The sequence below is a fragment of the Neopelma chrysocephalum genome, unplaced genomic scaffold (assembly GCF_003984885.1).
Source record: "Neopelma chrysocephalum unplaced genomic scaffold, ASM398488v2 Primary Assembly neopelma1_22b, whole genome shotgun sequence".
NCBI lineage: Eukaryota > Metazoa > Chordata > Aves > Passeriformes > Pipridae > Neopelma > Neopelma chrysocephalum.
The window spans coordinates 6,683,411-6,709,296 of NW_020897690.1; the positions used below are offsets into that span (position 1 = coordinate 6,683,411).

The window sequence follows — 25,886 nt, forward strand, 5'->3', positions numbered from 1 at the left end:
AATCCTTATTCTTTGTCCCTGAAGTTGTCTTTACAAAATGAAAGTGGTAGTTTTGGGCTAGTTGGGGATTGTGAATGACTGTATCCTGAAGTCCTGTGATCACCACAGTCACTTATTATTAGAAAAAAAAGCAAATTTTGAGAAGCAATCACTCACTTTATTTGGATATTATTGCAACTTGTTGCAACTTGTATAAATATTTTGGCAAAGACCTAAATTGATCACAGAAACAGAAATAACTTCAGCAATTACACCGTGAATTAATTAGTTAAATACTTTAATTGAAACTCAAAATAAAACAAACTGACTTGGAGAATGGATAAAGTACGAAGTCTGACAGCCAGAAAATTGAAGCACAGATGGGGATGGCTTTAAAAACATTTCTCCCTCGTTTTGTGGTTGGCTGATAGTATGGATAAATTAGTTCACTAGATAACAGGTACCATCTCTTCCTTGATCTTTGGTTCTTTTCCTGGGGCGAATGGCTTACTTTCCCTTATGGAAAACAGGCTATGTCCAAAAAGACTCAGCAGGTAGCTCGCAGTGATGCCTCACTGCACTGTTGAGGGATGGCTGTATTGGGAGCTGCAACTCCCATTTTTTTTTTTATAGATGGAGAACTGAGTGAACTCACAAGCAGAAGCAAATACTAAAAATACACAGACTTAATGAGCTGGTTATGGTGCAGTGGCACCTCCAAATAAGAAGTGCTTGAAAGCACAGATGCCTTCCTTCAAGAGTTGCAAATAACAGCCTGGGAGAGCCAGGATGGGTGCAAGGGGAGGATTCACTGTGTTATCTTAGGCATGGGCTTTTGCAGCAACTGGAGGCATCTTTGACAGGCGAAGTAGCTGCAGTCAGGAAACACAATGCCGTCTGGAAAAGAAGATGGATGTAGAGGAGAGATGACCTGGAACACAGGGATTGCTTGAAATCTGGGAGTTTTTAGGGATTTTTGGCCTTAGTTTGTTAAAAAGTAGAAATGGCACTTCTGAAGATTATTTAAATATCCTAGAGATGATAGTTACTTCCCAAGCACTGAAGATGTCTGGTACACAAAATATTCTGTTGGCTACAAAATAACTCTTAATACTGTTTACAGCAACTCCGTGCCAACATAAGAGAGATGGAGAAACTCTGTTTGCGAGTCCGACAGGAAGACATCCCAGGTCTGCAGAGAATGATAAATCCTGTTAAAGAGGAAGCTTCATTTGCCATTAAAGACTTCCTGCAGCTGCATTCCGAATCTGCAGAAGAACTTAGAAGGCAACTTGAAGGACAGGAGGATGCCTCTTTAACCAGATCTGCAACTGTAGGAGGAGGTAGTAGAATTTAATTTCTGTGTTTATTGTATCTTTATCATTGTATCCAGTACGGAATTTTGCTGACCAGATGTAAATGAAGTAAACAAATGAGATTTCAGTTGAATAATAGCTGTTAATCAAGAAGTAGAGTTCTTTTCATATATCACACTTTTGTCATGACCTGTGACTGACTTTTGATAAGCGGAAAATGCTTAAGTATCTTAAGAAGTTAAATAGTTGTGGCCTTCCATGAGAAAGATACTGTAGCCTTGGATCTTGAAATAGAGGACTGTTCCTAGGAAGCAGAATACTTACATTCATATTTCATGGTAGCTTGACTTCTTTTTTCCCCCGGTGCAAATCATTTCATCATGTGCAAGTAATCATTTAGGCCGTTTTCGTTGAATTAGTGCTTGAAGAAACATCATGAAGAAAATGATTTTTAAATGACAGGCAGTACAATACGCCACTGCTCAAATATATGGAAAAGAGGAGCAAGTCTCTAGGTAAGGAGAACATGTCTTCCTGTAGCATTTTAACTTGGTAACTAACAAGAAAGAAGAAAAGAGCACAAATCCATTCAAATAAAAGATTTTGAAAACACACTATAACATGCTATGAGTCAGATATGTTTGCTGTTCTTCCCACCTTTCTGTATGAAATGTCTTTCTTTCCTTGTTCTAGCATTCTGACTTTATTTTGCCCTGGTACCAACCAGTGTTCTCTCCTAATGATCTGTGAGAAAGTTGGTTACATCAGGATTAAATCCTTCCACATACCAGTAATTAATTTGATTGCTCCAGTAGCAGTACTGTTCAGAATTGTTTGAATGTTGCATGTGTCTTAAAATCAAAAGAGCATTCTCAGTCAGTGGCATTGTAGAAGAAACTGCCATCAGATTTGATTTTATGACCCTTCTTGTTGCTGCATACAGAACTTTAAGAAGTCTTTCAAGCGTGATTAACAAGCTAGCAAGTCTCATGGTTGAGCAGGGAGAAAAGAGGATTTGAAGACTGGGCTTGATTTCAGGAATGTCATGTGCAGTAGTATCAAAAAACCTTGTGAACGTCAAGATATATCGAATAGAGAATCATAGAATGGTTTGGGTTAGAAGGGCACTTTAAAGATCATCTAGTTCCAAGCCCCCTGCCATGGACAGAGACACCTTCCACCAGAACAAGTTGCTCAGAGTTCCATCCAGTGTGGCCTTGAACATTTCCAGGGATGGGGCATCCACAACTTATCTGGGCAGCCTGTGCCAGTGCATCATCACCCTCATTGTAAACATTCTATCTTCTTACAAGGCCATCAAAAAAGGCTGTTAGGTTTCTAACATATGAATCTTGACCTCTTCAACACCTTCAGCATGTTGTAGTTGGTTGTTTAGTAGTTTGTCCTAGTATCTTCGTGGATTTCAAAGTCTGACTGTTTGCTGCATTCTGCTGATTCAGATAACTGAATTGCTTCTCTTGCAGCCCTCTGAGACCATCTTATTCGAGTTCTCAAAAATATGCTTGAACTTTCAGAGGCAGTTTCTTAAGTGTTCTAGAGTGAATTTCATCAAACTTTCTGGCCCTAAATAGACCTAGCTCATCTAAATATTTTTAACCTGTTCTCATTATGTTTCAGCCTATCTCTTTTTTTCTTTCGTTTTTAAATTAATTGCATCCAATACCTGATGACATCTACCTGTTTGCATAAAGACTGACTGAATCTTTCTTCGGGTCATCTGTAATTTCTTTCTTTGCCTGGCAATGCGCTTACACTTCATTTTTCTTCCTCTAACTTCAAAAGCATTCATAGAAACTTCCTTGGTACCATTTATGTTCCTTGCTGGTTGAAATTTATTTATGTCCTAGTTTTTCTGATATTAACTCTCTGTGCTTATATTATTCCTTGTACTCATACTGTGTGTCAAATTCTTGACATCCAGGGCATTGAAGTACTCTTGGTGAAGCCATAAACATCTTCCTCTGCATCAGGACAATTCGGTGTCATCCTCAGTGTAGCCTATTTTGTTAGTGTCTCCCAGCAATTCTGCAGTCCTTTATCCTTTAGGAACTTCTTCCACATAGTTTCTCTTAATAATCTTGCTTAATTTGTTGACATCTCTTTTGGGGGGAGCACTTTGTCTTCAGTATTCAGTGATTCCTTTCATACATATTAGCCATTACTTTCAGTCTATTTGTGACCTCTTCTCTGTTACTATCCGAAGTAAATTTAAGGTACTTCTTTTTTTGGTAACCTTCTGCAGTTGTTCTCAGTATATTCTGGTATTTAATTGGAAAGGCCTTGTCCTGGCTTATATTGCTTTTCTAACAGTTACACAGGTGGCAAATGGGAACCAGAGTTTAATTTCAAAGAACAGGGCTGCTTTTGAAATCTGAAATACCTTTGAAGTATGGAGGACATTGAGCGTAACAGCACTTCAGAAAGACAAGACATTGATCAGAAAGATTGGGATGGGAACAGAAATGAATATGGAAATAATTCACCCCATTTAAAGTGAAACAGACAGACAGGCAGACAACTAAATACAATTAAACAGATATTTTTTCAAGTTTGCCTGCCCGTGAAAGCAGCTCTGTTGAATTGCTAACACAGACACAATATATTGCTATTCTTTTGTGCTTAGAGGCTGCAGTCTTGAAAGCAAATCTTGGCTGTTGATCTTAATCAAAGGAGCTTCAGTACACCCATTCTTTGTAGCATGTTGCTTCCCATCTGGTAGAGAAGGAAGGAGTTTACAAATTCAAATCTCCCATTTAGAAGACATGTCAGTGATATGATACAGTCCCTTCCCCCATTCACTACCCTCAGCTGAGGGCCAATAGAAATGGAATTTAATTGCATATTAAACAAATATTAACAAAAGGTGAGACTCCACTCTTAAAATTACTAAAATCTTCTAAGCAACATATTGAATCTTCCAGAACATTAGATTTTTATCTCAAGTGTAATGAGGTGCAAAGCCGCTCTGTGAAATCTGCGAAGGTGTTTTGTATTATTGCATTTCTGTGGAAATGCTGTAAGTGAACTTGTGGAGCCACTTCCATTCTCAGTTCTATTAATATTGGTTAGATTTGATAAAAAGTGAACTAGTGAATATAAATTTCTTACTCATACTTTCAGTCCAAATGTGACCACCTCTTACCCTTCTTGTTCTTTACCTTAGTTTTTTGAAGTGAGTTAAGAATTTTCTTGAGGAGTTTTTTCCCACTAATTTTAGTTATTAGAAAATGATAAGATGTAAACCTACTTACAGTTTTAATTTCTCTTGAATGAGTGTAATGCAAAACTTCGGTATCATTTATACACTTTCAAGGATGTGCTTTTCTACAATAGGTCAGCAATTTTGTTAGGGACAGACCAGAGCAGTCTTGTGAGGAGGCAGTTTTTGCTTAGCGAGCTTTTTATTTTACTTTTGAATTATGAATATTTTAATTTCAACCAACTTAGCATGCATGTGGCTGATTAGGGAAGAGTACACTTTTCTTGGGAGAAGAATCTTGATTTTGAAGTAGGATTGTGTAGGATTGAAATGGAATAAAATACTCAAAACCAATGATAAATGTCAGAGTATGTAGCAGAACTGTTTTCTCAAAAATGCACACGTTTGGATACATGATTAATTATACTGAAAAGGGGAAAACAATATTTTAGAACTGAGTATAAAACATTAATTAATCTGAGGTTATAAATAAAAAATATGTTCTGGAAGAACAGGTGATGATTGTAGAATGTGAAGTACCTTCCACGTCTGGATTCTTGTAGGAAAAGGAGTAGAAATAATTAGAAAGAAAAACCAAGCCCAAATTAAAACCCCAAATTGCTTATTGCATGGTTGTTACTCTGCTTACTTAGTAATTATCAACTGAATATCAACTTCATTGATGTTAAACTTTATTGATCTGAGAGGAAGAAGATTAGGTCCTTAATGCGTTTTAAGATACTGGGATAAAAATGTTGAGAAATGGACAAATGTTATGAAAATGTATAATTTTTATTTTATCTTAGAATAATTCCATGAATAAGCATGCACTGTTACTGACTTTTTAATGAATATATTTTTTGTTTTCCGTTGTTCATATCTGTTGTTGTAACAATTCTATAATATTATTATCGTACCTTGGCACATTCATTGATTCTACAGATTTTAATACAGTATTTACATTTTAATGTTGTGACACATCTAACCAGCCTTCCCCATAATAAGCTTTTTCTTGAGACTACCTTCCCAAGGAAGGAAACACGTGTCCTACTAAAGTAGCGATCTCCCTTCAGAAATTGAAGTTGTCTGAATTAACATGATCTTTGCACTGTGTTTACATAAGTTCTCCAGTCTGCCTTTCAGACACTCAAGCTCTCTTCCTTAATCCTTGTTACAAAAAGCCAAACTTGTTTGTTATTATTCTTTATTATCACTTAATTACTTGTCCACAATTACACACACGTCTATTACATCTGTAATGGCTCAAGAGCGGGCTCTTTGAGTGGAGGAGGTACGTGTGTGTCTGTTCATTGCATCTGTTCTCCCGTGTGCCACCTCACTGTCTGTCATTCCACTGTACATTTTTTCCACTGTACTTTGCCCTAATGTACATCAGTCAGCATTCAGACCAGATGATTTAGAAAGTAAGAATTACTTGAGAATATCTCCTGTACAGCTCTGAGCTGCAAATGTTTGTCATCCTCACAGTTCCATTACCCAACCAGATCAGGCACTGAATGCTGGGCACCGTGTTACTTGGTTTTCACTGCTTTTACTTTGGAAGTCTTTTCCTCCAGATTCTTTTAGTCCCAAATGGCTGAAAATCAAACCAGTGGCATGATAATCTATCGTAAAGTGAAGAACTGTCTGCTCAGTTTTGGAAGTGCAGTGCTTTTATGTGTCATATGTAAATGAAAATTTTTTGTCCCAGGCTCAGTTTTCTTAGCCTGGTCGATACAAAATTAATTAAATGATCTTGAATTCAGGAGTATAATTTAATATCATTCTCAGAACTGGTTGTGAAAGTGTGCTAATGGAAATTAATCTATTTCTTTGTCAATAACATCCTTTTAAGAAACTGTCTAGTGCTGTAAGACTTCCCCCATATGATCATTTTCAGGGCTGTTGCTTGGCTTGAATTAGGTCAAGTATCAGCTTACTCTTGAGAAACTTTAAGAGTGAGAAGGTTCGCACATCACCTGCATTCTGATTCAGTGCATTTATATAAACATCCTGTTTCTGATTCAGAAACTTTATATAACATGGAAGTGAAGGACGGCTCCCAAAGTTTAATCCAGATCTACTCCCGCCTTCCGGAAATACCTCAAGAAGAAAATGCAGCCGAATCCTGGGAAAATTTAGAAGGGGTATGTTGGAACTCCCTTACTGCACATTGATCCTCTTGTTTTTAGCAACTATTACAAAATAACATTTGCTTTTCATTTGTAGGACTTGATTGAGCTCAGCCAATTGGTGACTGATTTTTCTCTCTTAGTCAGTGTAAGTATTAATTCTGTGTTCTATCCTACGCAGTCTTGTGCAAAAAGAGGGTGAATGGGTAACTCCTAGGTGGGGACAAAAAAAGATGAGCAATACTTCTGCCCATAGTCTGCTCAGACTGAGCTAGTATCACTTTGTCAAAGTGACAGAACAGCAAAATAATATTAACAAAATAATAACATTTATTCAGTCCAATATTCAAGACTACAAAATCCTAGTCACTGTTAGGAACTTCAAGATGCCAGTAGAGGCAGAGCAGTTTCCCCACAGTGAGCTGAGATGCCTGAACAAAGGTGCTGTCTTTGCTACTTGGGACCTATGGTAAATACAACTATAGTTTCCAAGATGAGACATTAGACACTTTCTAAAGTCGTAAGTGATGCATGTAATATTTACAAGAAGAATGTCCAAAAGCATTAGTTTAACTACTTTGCTGCTCTGTCTGGTTAGAAAACTAACAGCTCTTCCTTCCCTACATCAGTGACTCATTGCTACAGGTGTCTTTGTGGCTCTCCTGTGGATTCAGGCTCTGTCAAGGTAACTTTCTGAGGAGGCAGTAGTCTGCTGCTACAGCACTAGCGCTGGTAGTTGCTCCTAAGTTTTGTGACCAGAACAACTACAATGTCCTGGCCATTGCACGTGGCCTGGCCAAACTGAACCTCAGTAGAAGCTCTAGTGTTGTCTGCAGATTTCTACCCATTAATTTGTATGATTTCTAACTGTAATGGTGGCAACAGCCTTCACTGCACAGCGTGGGTGTTTCCCAGGTACTTTTTCTCACTTAATCAGGAGTACTAGAAAAATCCCTCACCTTTATCGTGCTCCTTCTCTGCTCTCACAATACTGCCAAAATGTCTTCATCATCCACACTCAGTTCCCAATGTTTAGTTCTTCCTGTGCCACAGGGAATTTAAATGCACAATTACCATCTCCTAGGAGAGTTCTTTAATTTCTTTGCTATTGGGTTAGTAGGGATAAATAAGCTGGAGTATGTGCTGCATCACCTATACAAAAAAAACCACTAAGAACCATTAGGCTGGAGAGGGACTGCAAAAATTTTCAATCAGTGTCCTAAAGGTTAAAGCAACAGGTCCTGCTCCCAGGATTTCTGGATTTTACGCGTAACTATCATTAGATATAATACTAAGTATCTAAAGTGTGTGGACTGCATAGTAGATGAAGATACAAGAGCTGGTGGACTCAGCAGTTTCTGAATTAGAAAGAAGCAAAACAGAGTGCCTTTTATTTTAAGCTGAAAATCAGCCATCTCATTATTTTGTGACATAAGACAGGCTGGGTACTGCTGAGATTAAAATAAGAACAAACAAACCCACAGACCCCTTTATCTTCTGCTCCAGTGTTCCCGGAGAGACACTGCAGGGGAATCTGCATTTGGAGAAAGGATGGAGTGTTTTTGTAAAATCAAACAGTAAATACAGAGCAACATCAAGTATATTTTCAGTACTGTCACTATTTGTAAAATTAAGTCACTGTTTTATAATGTCATAATTAAACACTTCTGCTTAGATTTCTTGATGCAGCTTTGCATGTTGGAGTTGGTACTGATCTTATAAATGCTCTTTATAAAATATTTTTTTAACATGAAACTCAGCAGGAAACGAAAAGGCTAGTTCGGATTGTTCTTCCCTTCGGAATGCAAATTTATCTATTTACAGAAAAGATTTAGAAATCATATGTTTTGGGTTGTTTCTCTAAGTGCACCAAGACATTGTCTAATACCCCCACCATATTACTACTTAATAGTTTACATTTTTGTAAAATAAGTGTGGAGTTTCAGCAGAGGTTATCAGATGCTAATCATGAAGCACCATTAAGGCTGCTGGGTGCAGTGTGCAGCAGATGAAAGCGGCTGTGGGGCCCTGATTACAGGCATTAAAATGGTGTGTATTGGCTCGCTGCTGCTTCCCAGCAGGTTACCTCACTCATAATTCCTTTGCATCTAGTCTCAGCAGGAGAAGATTGACAGGATTGAAGACCATGTCAACAGTGCTGCTGCGAATGTTGAAGAGGGAACCAAAAACTTGGGGAAGGTAGGGATCTGCTCCTGCTGGTGAATCAATGGTACTCTGCCTCCCAGCAATCCTCTGTATTAACCCAATTGATCTGCCGTCTTTAATGCTGAGGGAACCAGCAATTAAGGAAATAAGGAAGAAATGACCCACAGGTAGCAGGGAAAAAAAATCGATCTCTCTTGTAATTTTCTATCATATCCAGGCTACAAGGAAATACAATTATTTAATTTTGGGGGGGCTTTTTTTAGTGCTATTTTGAGGCTACTTTGGTTTACTTGCAAAGACAAGCACATTCAGTGACTGGCTCACAAGAATCACATAAACATAAAACAAGAGGTTGGTGACAACACGTAATTTCCGTACCATTCCATGTAGATGTCAGTTGCTAAATAAGCCCCAAGCCTTGAGTCAGACACGTTACGAAAAGTCTGAGCATTTTCTCAGTTTCTTGTTTGATTTAATGATGGTGACCAGGTAATACCCAGTGTACATAATCAGCCAGAACCATGTGAAAGGACCTGGTTCACAACTGCATACATGAGACAGCTCAATTTTGAATTGTTTTAGTACCTTCTGTCATACATGTGGGATAGGTGAGCATCTTTTTTTAAATACTAATTTGTAAAGTTTATTTATCACTGAGCATTCAAGTAATTGCCAAGAGCAGTGAGGGAAAAATGCACATCGCCACAGGCAAGTATTCTAACTATACTTTTTTTTTCCTTTACAGGCTGCAAAATACAAGCTGGCAGCTCTGCCTGTGGCAGGTGCAGTCATTGGTGGAGTGGTGGGGGGTCCCATTGGTCTCCTTGCAGGCTTCAAAGTGGCAGGAATTGCAGCTGCACTTGGCGGTGGGATTTTGGGCTTCACAGGTGGAAAATTGATACAAAGAAAAAAACAAAAAATGATTGAGCAGGTCTCTTCCAGCTGTCCAGAGCTTTCTCACCAAAGTGCCAAAAAATCCAGCTGAAGTATCAATTCATTATGGCCAGGAACAAGTGTAGTAGCCGTGCTAATGACAGACTTGCAGCCTTATGCTTTAAATACAAGGCTGAGTTGTGTGAATTTTGATGACATTACTGTTCCTTGGGAGGGCTGAAACAGTCATGTCAGAATTTGTCTTTTCAGACATGGTGACATCAGTCCTTTGAAAATTATATGGGTAAGTTTTAATTATAAAATTCTTAAGTGAGCTATATGCACAGCTGTAATGATGGGTGATTGGTGCTTCATGCCAAATTTGCACAAACCATCTTGCAGACAATATTAAAGAGAGATACTTGGAAAACCCTAGTGCTTTCCCATGAATGCCACGAGAAGCTGGAGCTTTTATGGTAGTGCTCCAAAAAAAAGGAAATAAATGCCATCAATCTTTCATGGTTATTTTAAATTTACTTTCACTTATCCGGATTCCCAAACTCTTCCTGTGTACATCCCTAGGATATGACTGACTATGTGTGTTTAGTAATGCACAGGGAAGTATCAGATTTCATAAGAGAAGGTGAAAATCTTGGGTGAGCAATGTGGAAAAAAGTCACGTATATATCATGTATCACATATATCACATCTGCCTCCATCAGCCATATCAGATCAGCATCAGAACCAGCTTTTCCTCTTCTTCAGGTACCGTTTTTTTAAAATTTGTGAACTTCTCACCTTGCTCAAAGTGTAGTTATGAATTAAACAGTCTAAGCAGCAACCCCGCAGGACTGCTACTGGAGGATAATAATTTTCCATAGCTGTTCAGCTCCTTGGCTTGTCCTGAGAACACCATACAGGGTGAAGAGCCAAGCTCTGGCATTCTGAACCTGAAGCCTCACTTTGCTTAAGCAGCACTTTCTGCAAGATGTTGCCCTTGCATCTCATCTTCTGGCACCAACAGCACTCCGGTGGGAGAGCTGAACAGCTTCCCTGGAAGGCAGTGCTGCAGCCAGGCCTACTTCCTCAACAGTCTGTTATTCCCTCAAGGGTGACATGAGGCACCAGGTCAGTGGCGGCTGAGGCAGCGAGGCCCCTTGCATGGTGGCAGTGCCGGCTGCATCCCCAGAGGGTGGGACTGTCGAAAACATCAACCTGATACTGTTTACCATGTCAACCACGGGTGTTTGGGGCAGCTGCACACCTCTTGCATCCGGTGCCAAAACATCTGCTTCCACCCACGCTGTAGAGTAGCTGCTGAGCCTTTTACACATTTTGGGACATGCTGTGGAGCTTGTTATGGGGTGAGATGCTGCTTCTGCTGGCTTTTTATAGTGGATACTTATTATCTTACCACCCTTAAGAAGCCTGTTGCTGCTGAAGCTTCTATTGTTAAATACAGAAGTGTTAACGTGTTTTTATTGTCACATAATTGTACTATTGTCACATAATCTACTGTTTGGCACTTTCAGGACAGTTCCCAGACTACTGCTGCTACTGTTTAGGGGGAACAGAAATTGAGGTTTGGAAACCATTTTTTAAAGTTCTTAGATTGGTCAATTCATCCTGAGCTCTGCTTGAGTTCAGTTTTATTTAGGTGCACACTGAAGTCAGTGTTTAGATAAGGCTCCCTAGCAGGGAACACTGTCCAAGGAAGCATCCTATAGAAAGAGCTCCTTGTCGATAACCACTACTTTGATATCATCACTGGAAATCACTGTCTGCTAATGACAGATGATGGGTTTTTGTGCCTAGAGACATTGTAAGCAACTGTTAGTTACAGCACAAATAACTTCTTCTGAGCAGTTCTTCCTTATTGCTTTTAAAATACTGAAATTGCTATAAGCCAGAACATTACATCTATTTTAAGTAGGTCTGAGGCTCAGGGAAGCAATGTGTGCAAGAACAGTTTTCACCAGTAATTGCAGACATTGTCAAAACTGCATTTGTTAAAGCCACGGTAAAAATCAGCTGGAGTGCAAAACATGACCCGAGTAATTCAGCTCATTTGCTCCTGACCGGCAAAAAGCACTTTTCTTTAAATGCATCTACTTTGGCTGTAAACAGAGTTAATGAGCGTGTAACAACTTCATAGGCTGTTCATTCCTTAGATATTTATTTTCTACATTTAAAGGAAGACACTAAGAAAAAACAGTGTTTTTAATCAAAAACTGTGGTTGATTCTTTGTATGATTTTAAACTGCTGTATCTGTTTTCCTGTCATATGCTGTGAAACCTCCTGCATTTAAATGACAGCAGCCACATCAGCAATCTTGCAGACTCCATCCTCTCCCCCCATGCTAGATTAATGCCAGGACAATCTAAATTCCTAAGACTGAATTCCTACCCCAGCTTATACAAATTCAGCTTGATTTGCACTCAGTTTATGAAATGTCTAGCATGAGAACTATTCTTCCCCCTTGCGTTTTTAAGGAAGCAATTTTCAAAGCATTGTGTACACACTAGATGTGGGAGTCTATTATTTAAGCTACGATTTTTTAAAATAGGTGGGTTATTTACATATGTGAAGAAACATCAGCATCTGAGTAACCAAACTAGCATTTAAATTGCTAGGCATGTTATTCAGAAGAATTGTAAGAAATAAATAACTCTTTCAGACCAAATAAAAGTTTTTTCCTATGAGACTGGCTGTAACATTTACTGAGAACGTTGGGGCTTATTTCCTTTCAGCATCTAAAAGATTAATCCCTCCCAAATTTTATATTATTAAAACAGTTGCACTACCAAGATTTAAGAATCCTGTATTGAGTTACCAAACACATGCTTCAGCTATTGCAATATTTACATTGACTGAAATTAATACAAGTTCCTAAAATGCCACCTGCATCTGGTAACTTGTACACACATGCTAGCTTAGAAATGGACTTAGCAATTTCAATTAAAAAGAGTTTGGAATACTTTTGTTCCATATAGGGATAATACTAATATTTTTGACAACTTCCCATGTAAGCCTTAAGAAGTGTGAAAGGGAGTGGTAAGCTGAGCACCAAATGGTTAAAATACAGATGCAGATGATCAGAGTCAAACGGCTCAATTTGAAACACAACTCAGATTTTGTCCAGCACTTGCTCTCTCCAGGCAAATTCTCTGTATCACCAGACACATAAAAGCTCAAGTGACACTCAGCAGCATGTTAGGCAAGGACAGCTTGGCTTTAGCTGTTCAATCTTCTGCTTGCAAATAGAAAAGTCACTTGAACACCGTCACAGCCAGGTCGCTAGTCATCCATAACCCAGGAGAAGCAGATCCAGCTCCAGTGAATACACACTGAAATTACTGTAGTGTGTAACTGTCATGAAACTACGTGTTACAGCTAATTGTCCACCTAGTGCTGGGACGCTAAAGCTCTGGGAACAAGTCCTTAGTCTGAAAAGCAAACTTGGATTAAGGAAGGGGGGTTGGCAGAGAGTGTTCATCTCTTTCTAGCTGAAAGTACCTGCCCCTGGACTGCTGGGTGGATTATGAGGAAGCATTTTCCTCCAGAAAGAGAAGTTTTGACATCTCCCACCAAACAGCATCTATAAATAAGAAGCCCAAGGAAAAATTGGAACCTTAGAGGAGTAAGATGAGTACTTGCAGGCACCATGCAGGAATTGACTAAAATTTCGGGTGCCAGAATTGTGTAGCACCACTTGTAAAAAAACAAGTGGCAGCCTTAAAACCACAACCAGCTCACATCTTTAGATTACAACTGGAAGGCAGTATGACTCAGCTGCCAAAAATGCTTGATTTGGCATGAGATGGAGAACAGAACAGAAGGCCAAAAATGCAGATTCACAAAACCAACAAAAAAGTATACCTGTAAACAAAACCTTGCAATACTTTTCTCAGCTCTCAAATCTGCAGCTGCTCAGTTTGCTGTAGCTTAGCGTAGGTGGGTACTAGTGATTCTGTCCTCAGAATCGCTCCCTAGAAAACTCCTGTTCCTGGTGCTGCAGGGGCTTGATTCAGGAGGCTGTCCTGGGATCAACTTTTGCCACAGTTTCACCAGACCATGAAAGTCTTCTGTCAATAACTGACCAGGTGGCATCTGTGGCTGAGAGGCAGAAGGAATCCTGAACACTTACTACACAGGTTGGGGCGCTCCTTTAAGTAAACCTGAACCCAGTGTTCCCCCTGTCCAGAGAACAAGCTCACTTCTAAGGACACTAAACCTTGGGGGCCCAAGTCAGGTCCTTGATTCTTTGTCGTAAATGTACTATACAAATTTATCTCCAACAATGCTCCACAAATTAACAGATGCTGTTCCATCTTACAGATTCTATGAGTTCATCTCACCCAGCAGCTTGAAGATTCATTGAGAAAAGCCCATATGCTGGAGTAGTTTGTAATGGAAAAGCAGTAATTCCTTCTTCAGAGCAGAATGCAAAGATTATGCAATAAGTAAGGCACAAGCCAGACAAAGAGAGTAACAGAAAATTTGCAGTGGTTCTTTGAACAGTAAGCGTCTGCCAGGAAGGCAGGGATCTGGGGGAAAAACAAACTAACAAAAACCCCCAGAGACTAATCCTAACATACATACAGATACTAATTTGGGACTGACAAAACTCAGATGCCAGGCCAGCCCCAGTCCTCTCTTACTATGAAGGGTTTCCAACATTCGTGTTCTTTTAACACAACCATGTGGGTAACACAGCAATCTTAATTCCAAGAAATCAGAGTAGGTCAATACAGTCCCTTCATTCAAAGTACAGCCATTATCATTGAAACCTTTCCTTTCCTCACTTGGTATTTTAATATTCAGTTTTGTTTAATTGCTTGGACATTTACAGCCAGTAAATCACCACACAAGATTCTGTAAAACTTTAATTTATTCCCCTCCCAAGTATCCAGAATAGAAGACCCTCTTAAGTTGGAGAAAAATGTGACAAAGAAATAGATTACCAGGATAGCTGTTCACATGAAGAAGAAAAAGCACATACTACCAAGGTTACACAGAAAACAACCCAGAAGTCCTATTTAATGGGATAGTGCAAGTTAACAGCATGTCTCTGGCAAGGATACCTTCATTTGGATTATAAAAGTTTTACAGAACAGAGTTAGATCAAGAGTCTGGATGGGTCTCTGATATTTTACTATAGCATTAAGAATGTACTGTTTGAAAGATGCTGTACAGAATGACCCACCAAACAAATGTATTTACAAGCCTGGGGAGGAAAAATCGTTTTTCAGTTTATTCAAAATAAAAATACACATAGAATTATGAAAATATAGGTTTACTATTTCCACCACACAGAAGTCAACGCTGCTGTCTGAAAGGCTTGCAAGATTATTTCAAGTTTTTAAAGTTCATCTTTTTCCCTCAACAAGGTATACCTATGTTCACTGGGTGCCAGTTTCTGGAATGAGCTTTCTGGTGGGCTGCTTGCTAAATCCTGAATTGGCTGAAAAACAGAACAAACAGTAAAATTGTTTGTTAGAATAATTTTGATAACCATTCACCTCCATAAAATGAATTTCTAACATTAATTATGGGAGTACATGAATGTCCAGCATTCCCACAAATTAAATTTGGGTTGTTTTTTTTTTTTTGGAAGGCACATTATAAGCCCCAAGTAGGAGGAACACACACACGCACACATATTAATTAAGCACTTTCAGTTAAGGATATTCGTTTTGTTGGCACATCGCAAAGATAATGGCCATCACACAAGTTTCTGTACGAGTCACTTAGAAGTATTTCAAATGTACCCCACTGTATATTTGCTTGAGTCTGTCTACCACTTGCTTTGAGGGTATTCTAATTTGTGTGTGTGTTTTATGAAATACACCAGAGCAAAAGGGCCATCGCTGACAAAATATTTTAGAATTAGTTTTTTATGGAAACTAAAAAAAAACCCACACCAAAACCAAACCAAACCAAAAAAAAACCCAACACAAGCCCCTCCATGCAATTCAAGGGACATAGGTGACCTAAGCCAGCAGCCTCCAGTTTAGTTAAGGCCAGATTTCCATCACACGCACATCCACAAGATGGCAGGATGCCATACGAAGATGAGAACATAAACATCCCAGGTTTTGTGTGCATTTCTCAAGGCAGAATGGAGACTAGCAAGCCTGCAGCTCTAGGCTCCATGCCTGTGCCCAGATATGCAGGCAGCAGGATCCAGGGACTCAGCAGATTCCTCTCTCCCTGGCAGGTGCCTCAGAGTGTCTCTTCCTCATGCACTCCTGTCCCCCTCCAAGCTGACAGACTGCCTGGCCTCTGTCTCAGTCTCCAGCCCTCATTTCTGCACCTCCTCCTGTTGACTTGAATTCTGGTTGCTCAATAAATTCTGGAGAAACACAGGGATCTACTGGTTAAATGAATTACTGCTGAGACAGTTCAGCCCACGTGTTTTCTTGGCCAGTCATGATGACGTTCAGAAGCAGTCATTCTCCTGGCCAAGGCAAGCCCTCCAGGGCTTTCATGCTTTTAAATCTTTTAGCTTTAAGCAGGGCAACAGGTGTCTGCACTCAGAGGGCTTAGTGCAGTGCCACCCTTACCACATCCCAGAGATAAGCAGCAAAATGACCCTGTAGCTATAAATAGTTTCTGTTCCTCACCCATGGGTTCTCAGGTGGCTTAAGGCACCCCAAAACAAGAGCTCCAGGTCTCCTCTGGGACCAAAGTGGTTCCTTGAGCCCAGACAATGCAATGTATAACTTGAAAAAAGTGTTTTAAATGGTTATTTCTTTAGACAGTGCCCAAGGTAATGAAAATGTTCCTTGACAGGCCGTTACATTTGCACTTTTCAGCATGACACCAAGCACATGAGCTGAGTGGTGTATCAAGAAGATACAAGGCTGATTAAGACACAGAAGACTGGGCTAAGCAGAGGGAATCAGGGCTGGTAATGTCCTTTCTTTCCTGACATTGAGGTGCTCCTGAGTTTTGTCTGGAGAAGGATCTAGTAGTTGTGTTCCTGAAGAGATCCCAGGGAGTGACTTCCAGGCATGTAATTACACAACATGACAACCTTGCATAAGAACGATGAGGAATCCAAACTGACAAGTACAGCCTGTGAGCACTACTGATGCCATTTGTTAACTGCATTAATAAAAGCAATTAGGCCTATTACTGCTTATCCATCTTTTCTTGATGCTCTAAGAATCTGTCTCCTGCTTGGATTGGCAACTTTCTATATAAAACATTCAACCAATTGCTCTTTCCCCTCAGAAGCACACTGTAATAGTGAGTTATGTGGGAAATAACGCAGCTATGATGTAGTATCAACTTTTGCACTGAAGTCACATGAGAATCACATAAGTCACATAAGAGCAGCTCTATGAGGTCAGAAGAGTCATCTACCCCAAGATCTGTTTCAGTGGAGAAAATATATATTCTTATAATTTTCCCTTATTCAAGGCAAACAGGTACCATATGACCCCTAATGCTCTCCTTGCCTTTACCCAAAGAAAGTTCAAGGAAGTGCCAAGCAGAAGTGGCAATGTTACACTTCTGTAAACAGATTTCTCTTTCAGGAGACAGAGGTTAAAACTATAAACATATTAAAAAGTACAGCTCTGACGAGGAGTAAAAAAAGTCTTTACTATGGCCAAATTAAATGTATTTGTTGTAACCTTACCTGACCAGGTGCTACATCAGTTGGATCCGGGCCATGATGAAACTCTCTATGCAGTTTTCCAGAATGCAAGTCTAGTACAAATTGCTTCAGTTTACCTGGAATTCTGGAACAAATTAAACAGAAACCACCACATGTTTATTACAAGTTAAGTCCAAACACAGAAGATTTAAAATGCACTGTTTAGAGTAGCCAACTTTTCTTTATCTAGCACACTATGCCCACTTTTAGGTGATTAATAGAGGACACGAAGCCAAATGGTTTGCTAAGGTGTCCTACCAGCTTCTCTTTCTTTCCACTGTCTCTTGAGAACACAGCAAGTATTTAATCTTTTCAATAACTCCCACAGAGTTGTACCAGCAGATAACTTCATTGTATACTCCCTTCAGCTCCCCACTAACTGTAATGTAAGAGGGAACAGCAGGTTCCAAATGCACAGTTTACAGATACAAATGACAGTTGGGTACCAGTATTGACAAAACATCTTTGAAAGGCTCTCTACTGCCTCAGCAACTGCATATACACCACAGATATGCCCTAAGAGGATATCAGTGTAAATCTAAATTGAGATCATCTTACTGTCACCCACAGCAAACGTGATAAACTACAGCATCCAATTTTATTTGTGAAATGTCAGATAGACTAAAAATCTCAAAGTGAAGAGTTGATCTAGTAAGTATTAAAGATGAGATAAAAGACTATAACGAGCACTATGCATGCAATCAAAAGGTAATGTCTCAATAGAGACAGGTTTTGTAGAGAGTCTTTCATCAAACCAACTATTACATTTAGGAAAGAGGAACAAAGTGTGGTCAGACAAGCTATCAGCAATATTTCAGATAATCAGAAAACTCTGTGCATAAAATGCAGCATAATATAGAATCAGAGAGTATCACTAAAGCAATGTTTGTAACTGATCAGTATTACAGTGGTACTTTAAGGGATCTCTTCCCTTCCCAGGTAAGATCAGGAATTAGTATTGATGGAGAGAAGGAGGTTCATTCTAGCCTGGTGATAGGGACAGCAGAATTACTGTTCCCTGCTTTACCTTGGGCTCCTGCCCTCTTCTAGGTCAGGCACATTGCTGGAGACATTCTCCTTTCCTAATGCAACAAGGGCACTTGGTACCTACAGCCTTATGTGGCTCAGCCTGTTCTTGCTCAGAAGCTACAGTTGAACACTCCTTGCTATCATTTCCAATCTGGAACAGCAGGATGAATGGGGATGGGTGGCCAAAGCTGATGGTAAAATATTGAGTGATGGTCTCATTTGCCTATGAAATGCCCATTCTCCAAAAAAATATGAACTTCCTAAGGAGAGAGGAAATCTTTTGGTGGGCCAGTTCTGAAAGTGCCATATGCAAACCCTATTGGCTGGTGGCAACACTGAGATTACAAGAGACAGCCTGGGGCCAGTTTGTAAAAGAGTCCAGGAAATGTACTAAACTGACAGATATCCTTACAGGTAGATGAAAGTCTCAGAATTAAGATTCTACTTATTATTAAAAACCAAAAAGCCCACACAAAACCAACAAAAAACCAACAAACAAAACAAAACAAAAATTCAAACCACATACACAAGAGGATATCACCCCAGGTGCTCCAAGCTCTCCTTGTTTTCAAACTGTTTGTTAGATATTTCTATGTATCAGCTCAAACTCCTAGAGTAAGGTTGAATAATTATTTATCGTTAGGCAACTGTCTACAATCCTGACAATCTCTTCCAGCTTCATTTGTATGTAACAACTGGTACACATCAAGCAAGTAGTTCTTATTATTCTGACAGTTTCACAGAAACAGAATGCATAAGAAACATAAAATGAAAGTCTCCACTAAACATCTCTATTGCCCACATAAGAGATATTAATTTATTTTAGGGCTGTTTAAAAATGGCAATAAAAATAGTGTTTTTAAAATGTGAATATCCTGCTATTTTTTGCTGGCATGTGCAGTGAACACAATATTCCACACAAATAGGAACACAAGGAGACCAATAGTCACTATCAGAATTTCAACATACATGGCTTCAGATATTTGAAAAGCACTATTTAAGATACATCAAACTGAGACCACATTTAATAAGCCTGTAGAGAATTACAGAAAGCAGCTAAGTTCAAACCCTCCTTCCAAATGTCAGCATTTCAGGTAGAAAAATGCCTCCTGGAATGGCAGAATCAGACATGGGATTACATTCACATTGCATGCTAAATCTGAGCTTTGAATCCTTGGCTTTGACAAAAACAAAATACCCAGCCTAGGCATCCAACCAGGACTCAAGAGGCAGTGCATGTGCAGGTACTTCCTTTGAGGACAGAAACTGGAGTTTTAACACCCAACCAGAAGACAAAGATAGAGCACTTGTATAAGGCTGAAAGCCCCTGAATAGAACATTTAAACATCGTCACTCCTCAACTGAGCCATGAGAGACAGAACATCTGCTTCCAAAGCAGTGCAACATAAAGAGACAGGTTGATGTAATGAGGATTATCACAGTGGCATATCACACCCAAGCATTCTCATACTTTGCCCTCACATATTTCATCCAGATAAACATGACAGTGATGGTCCATTTTCCAAGTTGCACTTGGAAGATTTCTAAAATCCACACAATAGGGATTTCTCTGCCAGCTTTCCAGATTTAGACTAATGCAGGAAGGCTAGAATTGCGCAGCAGGAAAAGCCAAAGCAGTAGGCTGGGAATTCTTACATGGTGCATTTTACAGTAATCCCTGAATAACAGCACTTACACGTTCCATGGAGTATTTTAAATCTATTAGAGTTAAGTGATTTATCTAGATCACTACTAAAAATACCATGCCAGGCTGCAAGTGCCTAACTACTACAGAAAACAGCAAAACTTCGAAATAAAAGAGTGGCATCTAAAAACTTGAGATTCTTTTCTTGCATAAAGTAATACAACTCCATTTAAACAATGACTTCACACCAACTCATATTGCTTTTAGGATTTGACACTGAATCACACAGATTTACTCATCTTCCTACCATAGTACTGATTAAAGTATGAGCACACGCCTTTTCCTTTGTCCTTCTCAAATTAAAATGCATAAAGAAAAATACTTACGACAAGTCACTGAAGTCTGGAAAGACATACATGTGCCTAAAGCTATCAATGGCAATGACAGGACAGTCTGCTGGAGTCTTCTGAATGTGCAGGAGTGGGTGCCTGAATTTGTCACAGTCAGCATGGAGGAAGTTTATTGTACCTTAAAATTGTGAGCAGACAAAAATCCATATTAAATCTTTTTTAGTATTATCTTGAAACCCTAACCACTTTCATAACTATTATAAAGGTGGAAATATTAGATACAACATGCAAAACTTGAAAATAGATCTAAATTTTTAACTAACTCAACCAAAATAACAGATTTTCTTAAAGTGGGGTTTTTTTCCATATTACCAACTGAAGTTTGTTTAATGCCCTCTCAAAATGCATTAAGTCATTTAGCCAAGAAGGATTTCTAAAACAGTTACTTACTAATAAATTGTGTATCTATTTTAATAATTTCCAAAGGAGTGAGTCCTCACTGTCAGAAGTGCATAAAGCCCTTTGGTCTCAAGAGTTGTAAAGCTAGGATTCTGTTTGGCCTTTGCTTCTGCTCTACTGAGTTGCCTGGAAAAAAATTATACCAGTAAAACCAAGAAGTAGTGGGAGTTACTACAAACCTTTTTCACCTATTAACTGTCGTGCAACCTCCTGTTGGAATTTCTCTAAACTCTCCAAGTCATCTTTCATATGGAAAAGTATGAGAAAAGGAAGGCCTTCTTCTGTCAGTTCCTGCAGAGAAAACAAAGGACAAATCACATTTCTTTCTTTTCTTAAGGGCACTTAAGCGATTCCAGGAATTTTCAAATTCAGCGAGATCTCTACTTTAAAAAACAGACGAAAGAAAAAAACTAAAGACTAACTGCTAACCCTTCCTCTAAGATACCTGAGTGATACAGTTAACCAATGCTTCCTTCCTCTTATCATATACAGCAGATAAAGGATGACAATATTTCATTATCAGCATTTTAGGAAGGGATACACTTGCACTGGAATACTTGCATGAAAGAAATAACCCAATCCTGAGAAAACACAACATCTTCATAGAAACAACAGTAAGGCCTGAGTATCAAATGCTATGAAAGGCTGAGGGTGTATTCTAGACCCAGTCCTAGCTTGTTCACGTAGTAAGGTGGTACTTTCTTAGCATAACACAATGAACAAGTATCTTTAAATAACCCTATCTCCTCTTCCCAATAAAGAAAAAATCAGAAACTAATGACACAGCCATATCAGTTATCAAGTACTGCTCTTCTGCCAGTAAGTGTGTCCTGACTGGTCATCTGTGTAACACTATTGCTAAATTCACAGGCTAATATATTACTAAAATTGATTAAAAATGCAAATCTTTGTTGGACAGGCAAACTTTAATTCCTCATAGGAATGCGTCCTTGCAGCCCAAGTGCCTTTAAAAAAATTTCTGTGCTCAGGGACACATAAATACAGGAATTCCTTGAATAATTTATTCTGGATTTTTCTTTTACTTAAATCCAAAACACAAACAATATGCACTTGCTTGCTTCAAAAGTGATTTTTAGGCACTTATGAACATCAGCTCAACTTGCTACAGGCTGATTGAAAAAAATCATCATTTATCATCTAAGAAATGCCTAGAGTCATGCCTAGAGAAATGCCTAGAGTAATGTCTTTCATTTGCACAACTGGTGTAACAAGCAAGTGCTGCTAATGCTTTGATTCTGGTCTGTACCAGCATAAAAATTGTGCTTTTTGAGAAAGACAGCACTGGTTCATTCTGTCACCAAATAGAAAAATTTCTTCAGATATTTTTGATTTGTAGTAAGTTGGAAGAAACATTTTCCCTGTCAGCAGGCAGCCAGTTACACAGTGCACATGAAATGGCTGTCCTTCTCCCTTCAACCAAATCCATCAGGTAAGTTGAAGCCTGGTCTTTTAACAGCAGATCCTCATAACTTCAGTGCTCTTGAAATCCAATCTTCCCAACTCATCTATAAACCAACAACTAATCCTATTTGCTCATTCTCATTTTTATGTGCACAAATGCAGCTGGGTCTCAGCGTCCTCTCCTATTACAGGATGCTAAAAATCTGTTTTGTACCACTGCAGTTATGGCTCTGTTTCCCCACTCATTTCACCAGGTACCTTTCCAGAGGGACACCTAAACAGAGCTTTGTGTTCTGGCTCTAAGGTCCCCTCTTGCTTGCAAGCAGCTAAGAGGACAACCTCAGCAAGTTACATTAACAAGATCTATTCATCTCCAAACAGGTTGTTAGGACAGCTGGCTTGAATGCCTTGCTAATCTTGGCCCTAACTGGTTTCTATACAGTATCTTCCTTTGCTTTTCTATTCCAGCTTTCATAGCATGCCACATTGATGAGGACACAGCAAGCAGAATAGCTATTTAATTTGCTTAGACTGCTCCCTCAAAAGCTGTTTCATTTGGCCCCAAGAATATCAAAAGATTTTTCATTAGATCTGAGCTTCTCTTGTTACTTCTGTATGCCTTTGAGAAACTTTTTACCCTTTCAAAAACTTGAAGTTCAGCAGCATCATTAGACCACATAGATTCATTGTATTCATAGAATGGTTTGCGTTGGAAGGGAACCTTGAAGATCATCTAGTTCTAACCCCACTGCTGTGGGCAGAGACACTTTCAACTAGAGCAAGTTGCTCAGAGCTCCTTCCAGCATGGGATGGGGCATCCACAACTTCCCTGGGCAACCTGTTCCAGTACCCCTCCACCCTCACAGTAGAAATTGTTTTCCTAATATCTAATCTAAACCTCCTCTCTTTCAACTTGAATCCATTCCTCCCTGTCCTGTAGCTACATGCTCTTGTAAATAGTCTTGCCCCATCTTTCCTGTAAGTTCCCTTCAGGTACTGGAAGGCCACAATTAGGTCACCCCAAAGCTGTCTCTTTTGCAGGCTGAACATTCCCAAGTCTCTTAGCTTTTCCTCAAAGAAGAGGTGCTCCATCCCTTTGATCAACTTGATGGCCCTCCGGACTAGCTCCAATAGGTCAAGAGGGCAAAGCAGAGGGGCAGAATCCCCTCCCTCACCCCACTGGCCATACTGCTTTTGATGCAGCCCAGGACATGACTGGCTTTCTGGGCTGTGAGTGTACATGGCTCGTGTCCAGCCTCTCATCCACCAAGACTCCCAAGTCCTTCTTGGCAGGGCTGCTCTCAATTCATTTAACACAGAACTAAACAGCCACATTACAAGTCAAACAGTGATTTCTTCTGAACAAAATCACTGATTCCAGCAGCCTATTCTTGTCAGGAACTGTCTTAAATGGACAGTCTCCTCAAGTAGAAGACCTTGCTTCAGAGTTCTATTACTATGTGTTGTCTAAACTCACAATGAAGAATTTGTTCAGATTGGGCATCTACCTACCCACAATGTTTACCAGATAATGAAAGCATTAAGAAAATGAGGGGAAAACCTACCAGCAGTTTACAGAGACCAATTTTGATTTTTAAAATTAATTTAAAGTCTGTGGAAGAATTCTTTATCTTACTTATATGGTATTCTAGTACCATAAACACAGCTTAACAGTCACAGTATTTCATATTTTTACCCTGTACTGCTGTGCAGTATGCACAACAAGTAAGAGCCCATTTAAGTAACTGTACAATCTAAGCAAGCAGAAATATCTCAATTTTGGCATGTTTAAATTTGTTTGGGTACTGGCAGCATGAATTTTTTAAACAAATGTTGCTAGGTAAAATGTCACATTGGAATTGTTTCTATCTACCTAAGTAAGTAGGAATCAAGGGTTAAGAGAACAACCAGAAAACCCACAACATACTGTGGTACAAACTGACAATGACAAACCTTTGGCTTCTAAGGCTCAGAATCCTCTTTCACCATGGGAAAAGTACTCTGAAAATCTATCACACATTTCTAGAGATGTTAGCATGTGGCATTCTTTTACATATTGAGTTGCAAATGAAGAATTAAGATTTGTTAAGTATCAGAACTTTCCAATAAAAGTTGGCAGGATTGACTAGAAGAAAGTCAACCAAAATGGCTTAAGTAATAAAACCACCCTGTCTCTCCCTCCGCCATGAAACCTGAAGCATTCCATGAGCCCAGAACAGCAGTGTTAGATGCACTGTAGATTCAGGATGAAAAGAATTAAGTGTGCAAACTGAGAATGAATCATATGACTGATTCTTTGGTTTCCCATCCAGTGTGGACAACATACTGCAATTTGTTACAAACCTCAGCAGAGTTTCTAGCAGATGCTGTGGCTGTGTCAAAATACTCATTTTGAGATACTACAAACTTGATAGTTTTCTAAAGATTTTTTTCCTGTTGTTTATTTTACAAGAAAAATCATAATATGGAGTTGGAAAAAGACGAAAGAAGACTAAGTTACAAAAGAAAACAAAAAAGCATCGAAAGACAATAATGGTAATGAGAAGAAATGAGATGTTTAAAAGCAAATTGCCAAGTTCCACCTGATGAATTACAGCCAAAAGAAGAAAAGCAAGGGAAACAGCACATGCAGCTAAAAAAGATTAAGATTGTAGCAGTGCTTAAATGCAGATTGAAAAAAAAAAATCACAGTTTTTATTACCATTCCCAGAAAATTGCAATTCCGCGGTCAGCCACCATTTAATGTGCTTGTTTATTAGATAATGCTTTGGAAGTGATTAATACAGTAATATTTTTCTACCACTAACATTAACATTAAACTTCAAAAGACAGTTATAACTAAAGGATAGTTCACAAGTGTTTTATTCTTTCAAGTTGTTGACATCCTGACATGGGTGTTTTCTACCCTGACTAGAAGCATTTTTTCCAAGGTCTGGATCTTAAATGTATTGTTTAGTCACGACATCCACATAATAATATGTACTTACTTTAGATGAATAACACAACCTACCCAAGGTGTTACACATCTACACATACTTACAGACTACATGCATCAAAGCTGGTCCTGCACTTGAGTCACAACAACCTCATGCAATGCCATCAGGCTAGGGGAAGAGTGGCTGGAAAGCTGCCTGGTGGGAGAGGACCTGGGGGACCACCAGGACCAGGGCAGTAATCACCCCCTTCTACTCAGCACTAGTGAGGCCACACCTCAAATCCTGTGTTCAGTTTTGGGCCCCTCATGGCAAGAATGACATTGAGATGCTGGAATGTGTCCACAGAAGGGCAATGGGGCTGGTGGAGGGTCTGGAGCACAAGTCTGATGAGGAGCAGCTGAGGGAGCTGAGGGTTTAGCCTGGAGAAGAGGAGGTTCAGGGGGAATCTTACTGCTCTCTACAACTCCGTGAAAGAAGGTTGTAACGAGGTGGGTTTCGGTCTCTTTTCCCAGGTAACAAGCAATAGGACACAAGGAAATGGCCTCAAGTTGTAACAGGGAAGGTTTAGACCGGATACTGGGGAAAATTTCTTCACTGAAAGGGTGGTCAGGTATTGGAACAAGCTGACCAAGGAAGTGGTAGAATCACCATCCCTGGAAGTGTTAAAAAAAACAAACACGTGGATGTGACAC

At 39.3% G+C, this 25,886-nt stretch overlaps 2 protein-coding genes across 3 annotated transcripts in view; one reads left to right on the plus strand and one right to left on the minus strand.

Annotated features, from left to right (window-relative positions):
- STX17 (syntaxin 17) overlaps nucleotides 1-12,494 on the plus strand; it is a 32,642-nt gene extending 20,148 nt beyond the window's left edge. For both annotated transcript variants that reach the window (XM_027679054.1, XM_027679044.1), the window contains exons 4-8: nucleotides 1,103-1,322; nucleotides 6,544-6,662; nucleotides 6,745-6,795; nucleotides 8,760-8,846; nucleotides 9,559-12,494. In XM_027679054.1, the coding sequence (XP_027534855.1) occupies nucleotides 1,103-1,322; nucleotides 6,544-6,662; nucleotides 6,745-6,795; nucleotides 8,760-8,846; nucleotides 9,559-9,798 (717 nt within the window). In that variant the 3' untranslated portion in view covers nucleotides 9,799-12,494. The remainder of the gene's footprint in view (nucleotides 1-1,102; nucleotides 1,323-6,543; nucleotides 6,663-6,744; nucleotides 6,796-8,759; nucleotides 8,847-9,558) is intronic.
- Nucleotides 12,495-14,560: 2,066 nt separating this feature from the next.
- ERP44 (endoplasmic reticulum protein 44) overlaps nucleotides 14,561-25,886 on the minus strand; it is a 51,489-nt gene continuing 40,163 nt past the window's right edge. Inside the window, exons 9-12 of the mRNA XM_027679032.1 lie at nucleotides 21,016-21,127; nucleotides 20,414-20,555; nucleotides 17,336-17,438; nucleotides 14,561-15,151 (exon numbers count right to left, since the gene is read on the minus strand). Coding sequence (XP_027534833.1) covers nucleotides 15,050-15,151; nucleotides 17,336-17,438; nucleotides 20,414-20,555; nucleotides 21,016-21,127 — 459 coding nt within the window. The 3' untranslated portion in view covers nucleotides 14,561-15,049. The remainder of the gene's footprint in view (nucleotides 15,152-17,335; nucleotides 17,439-20,413; nucleotides 20,556-21,015; nucleotides 21,128-25,886) is intronic.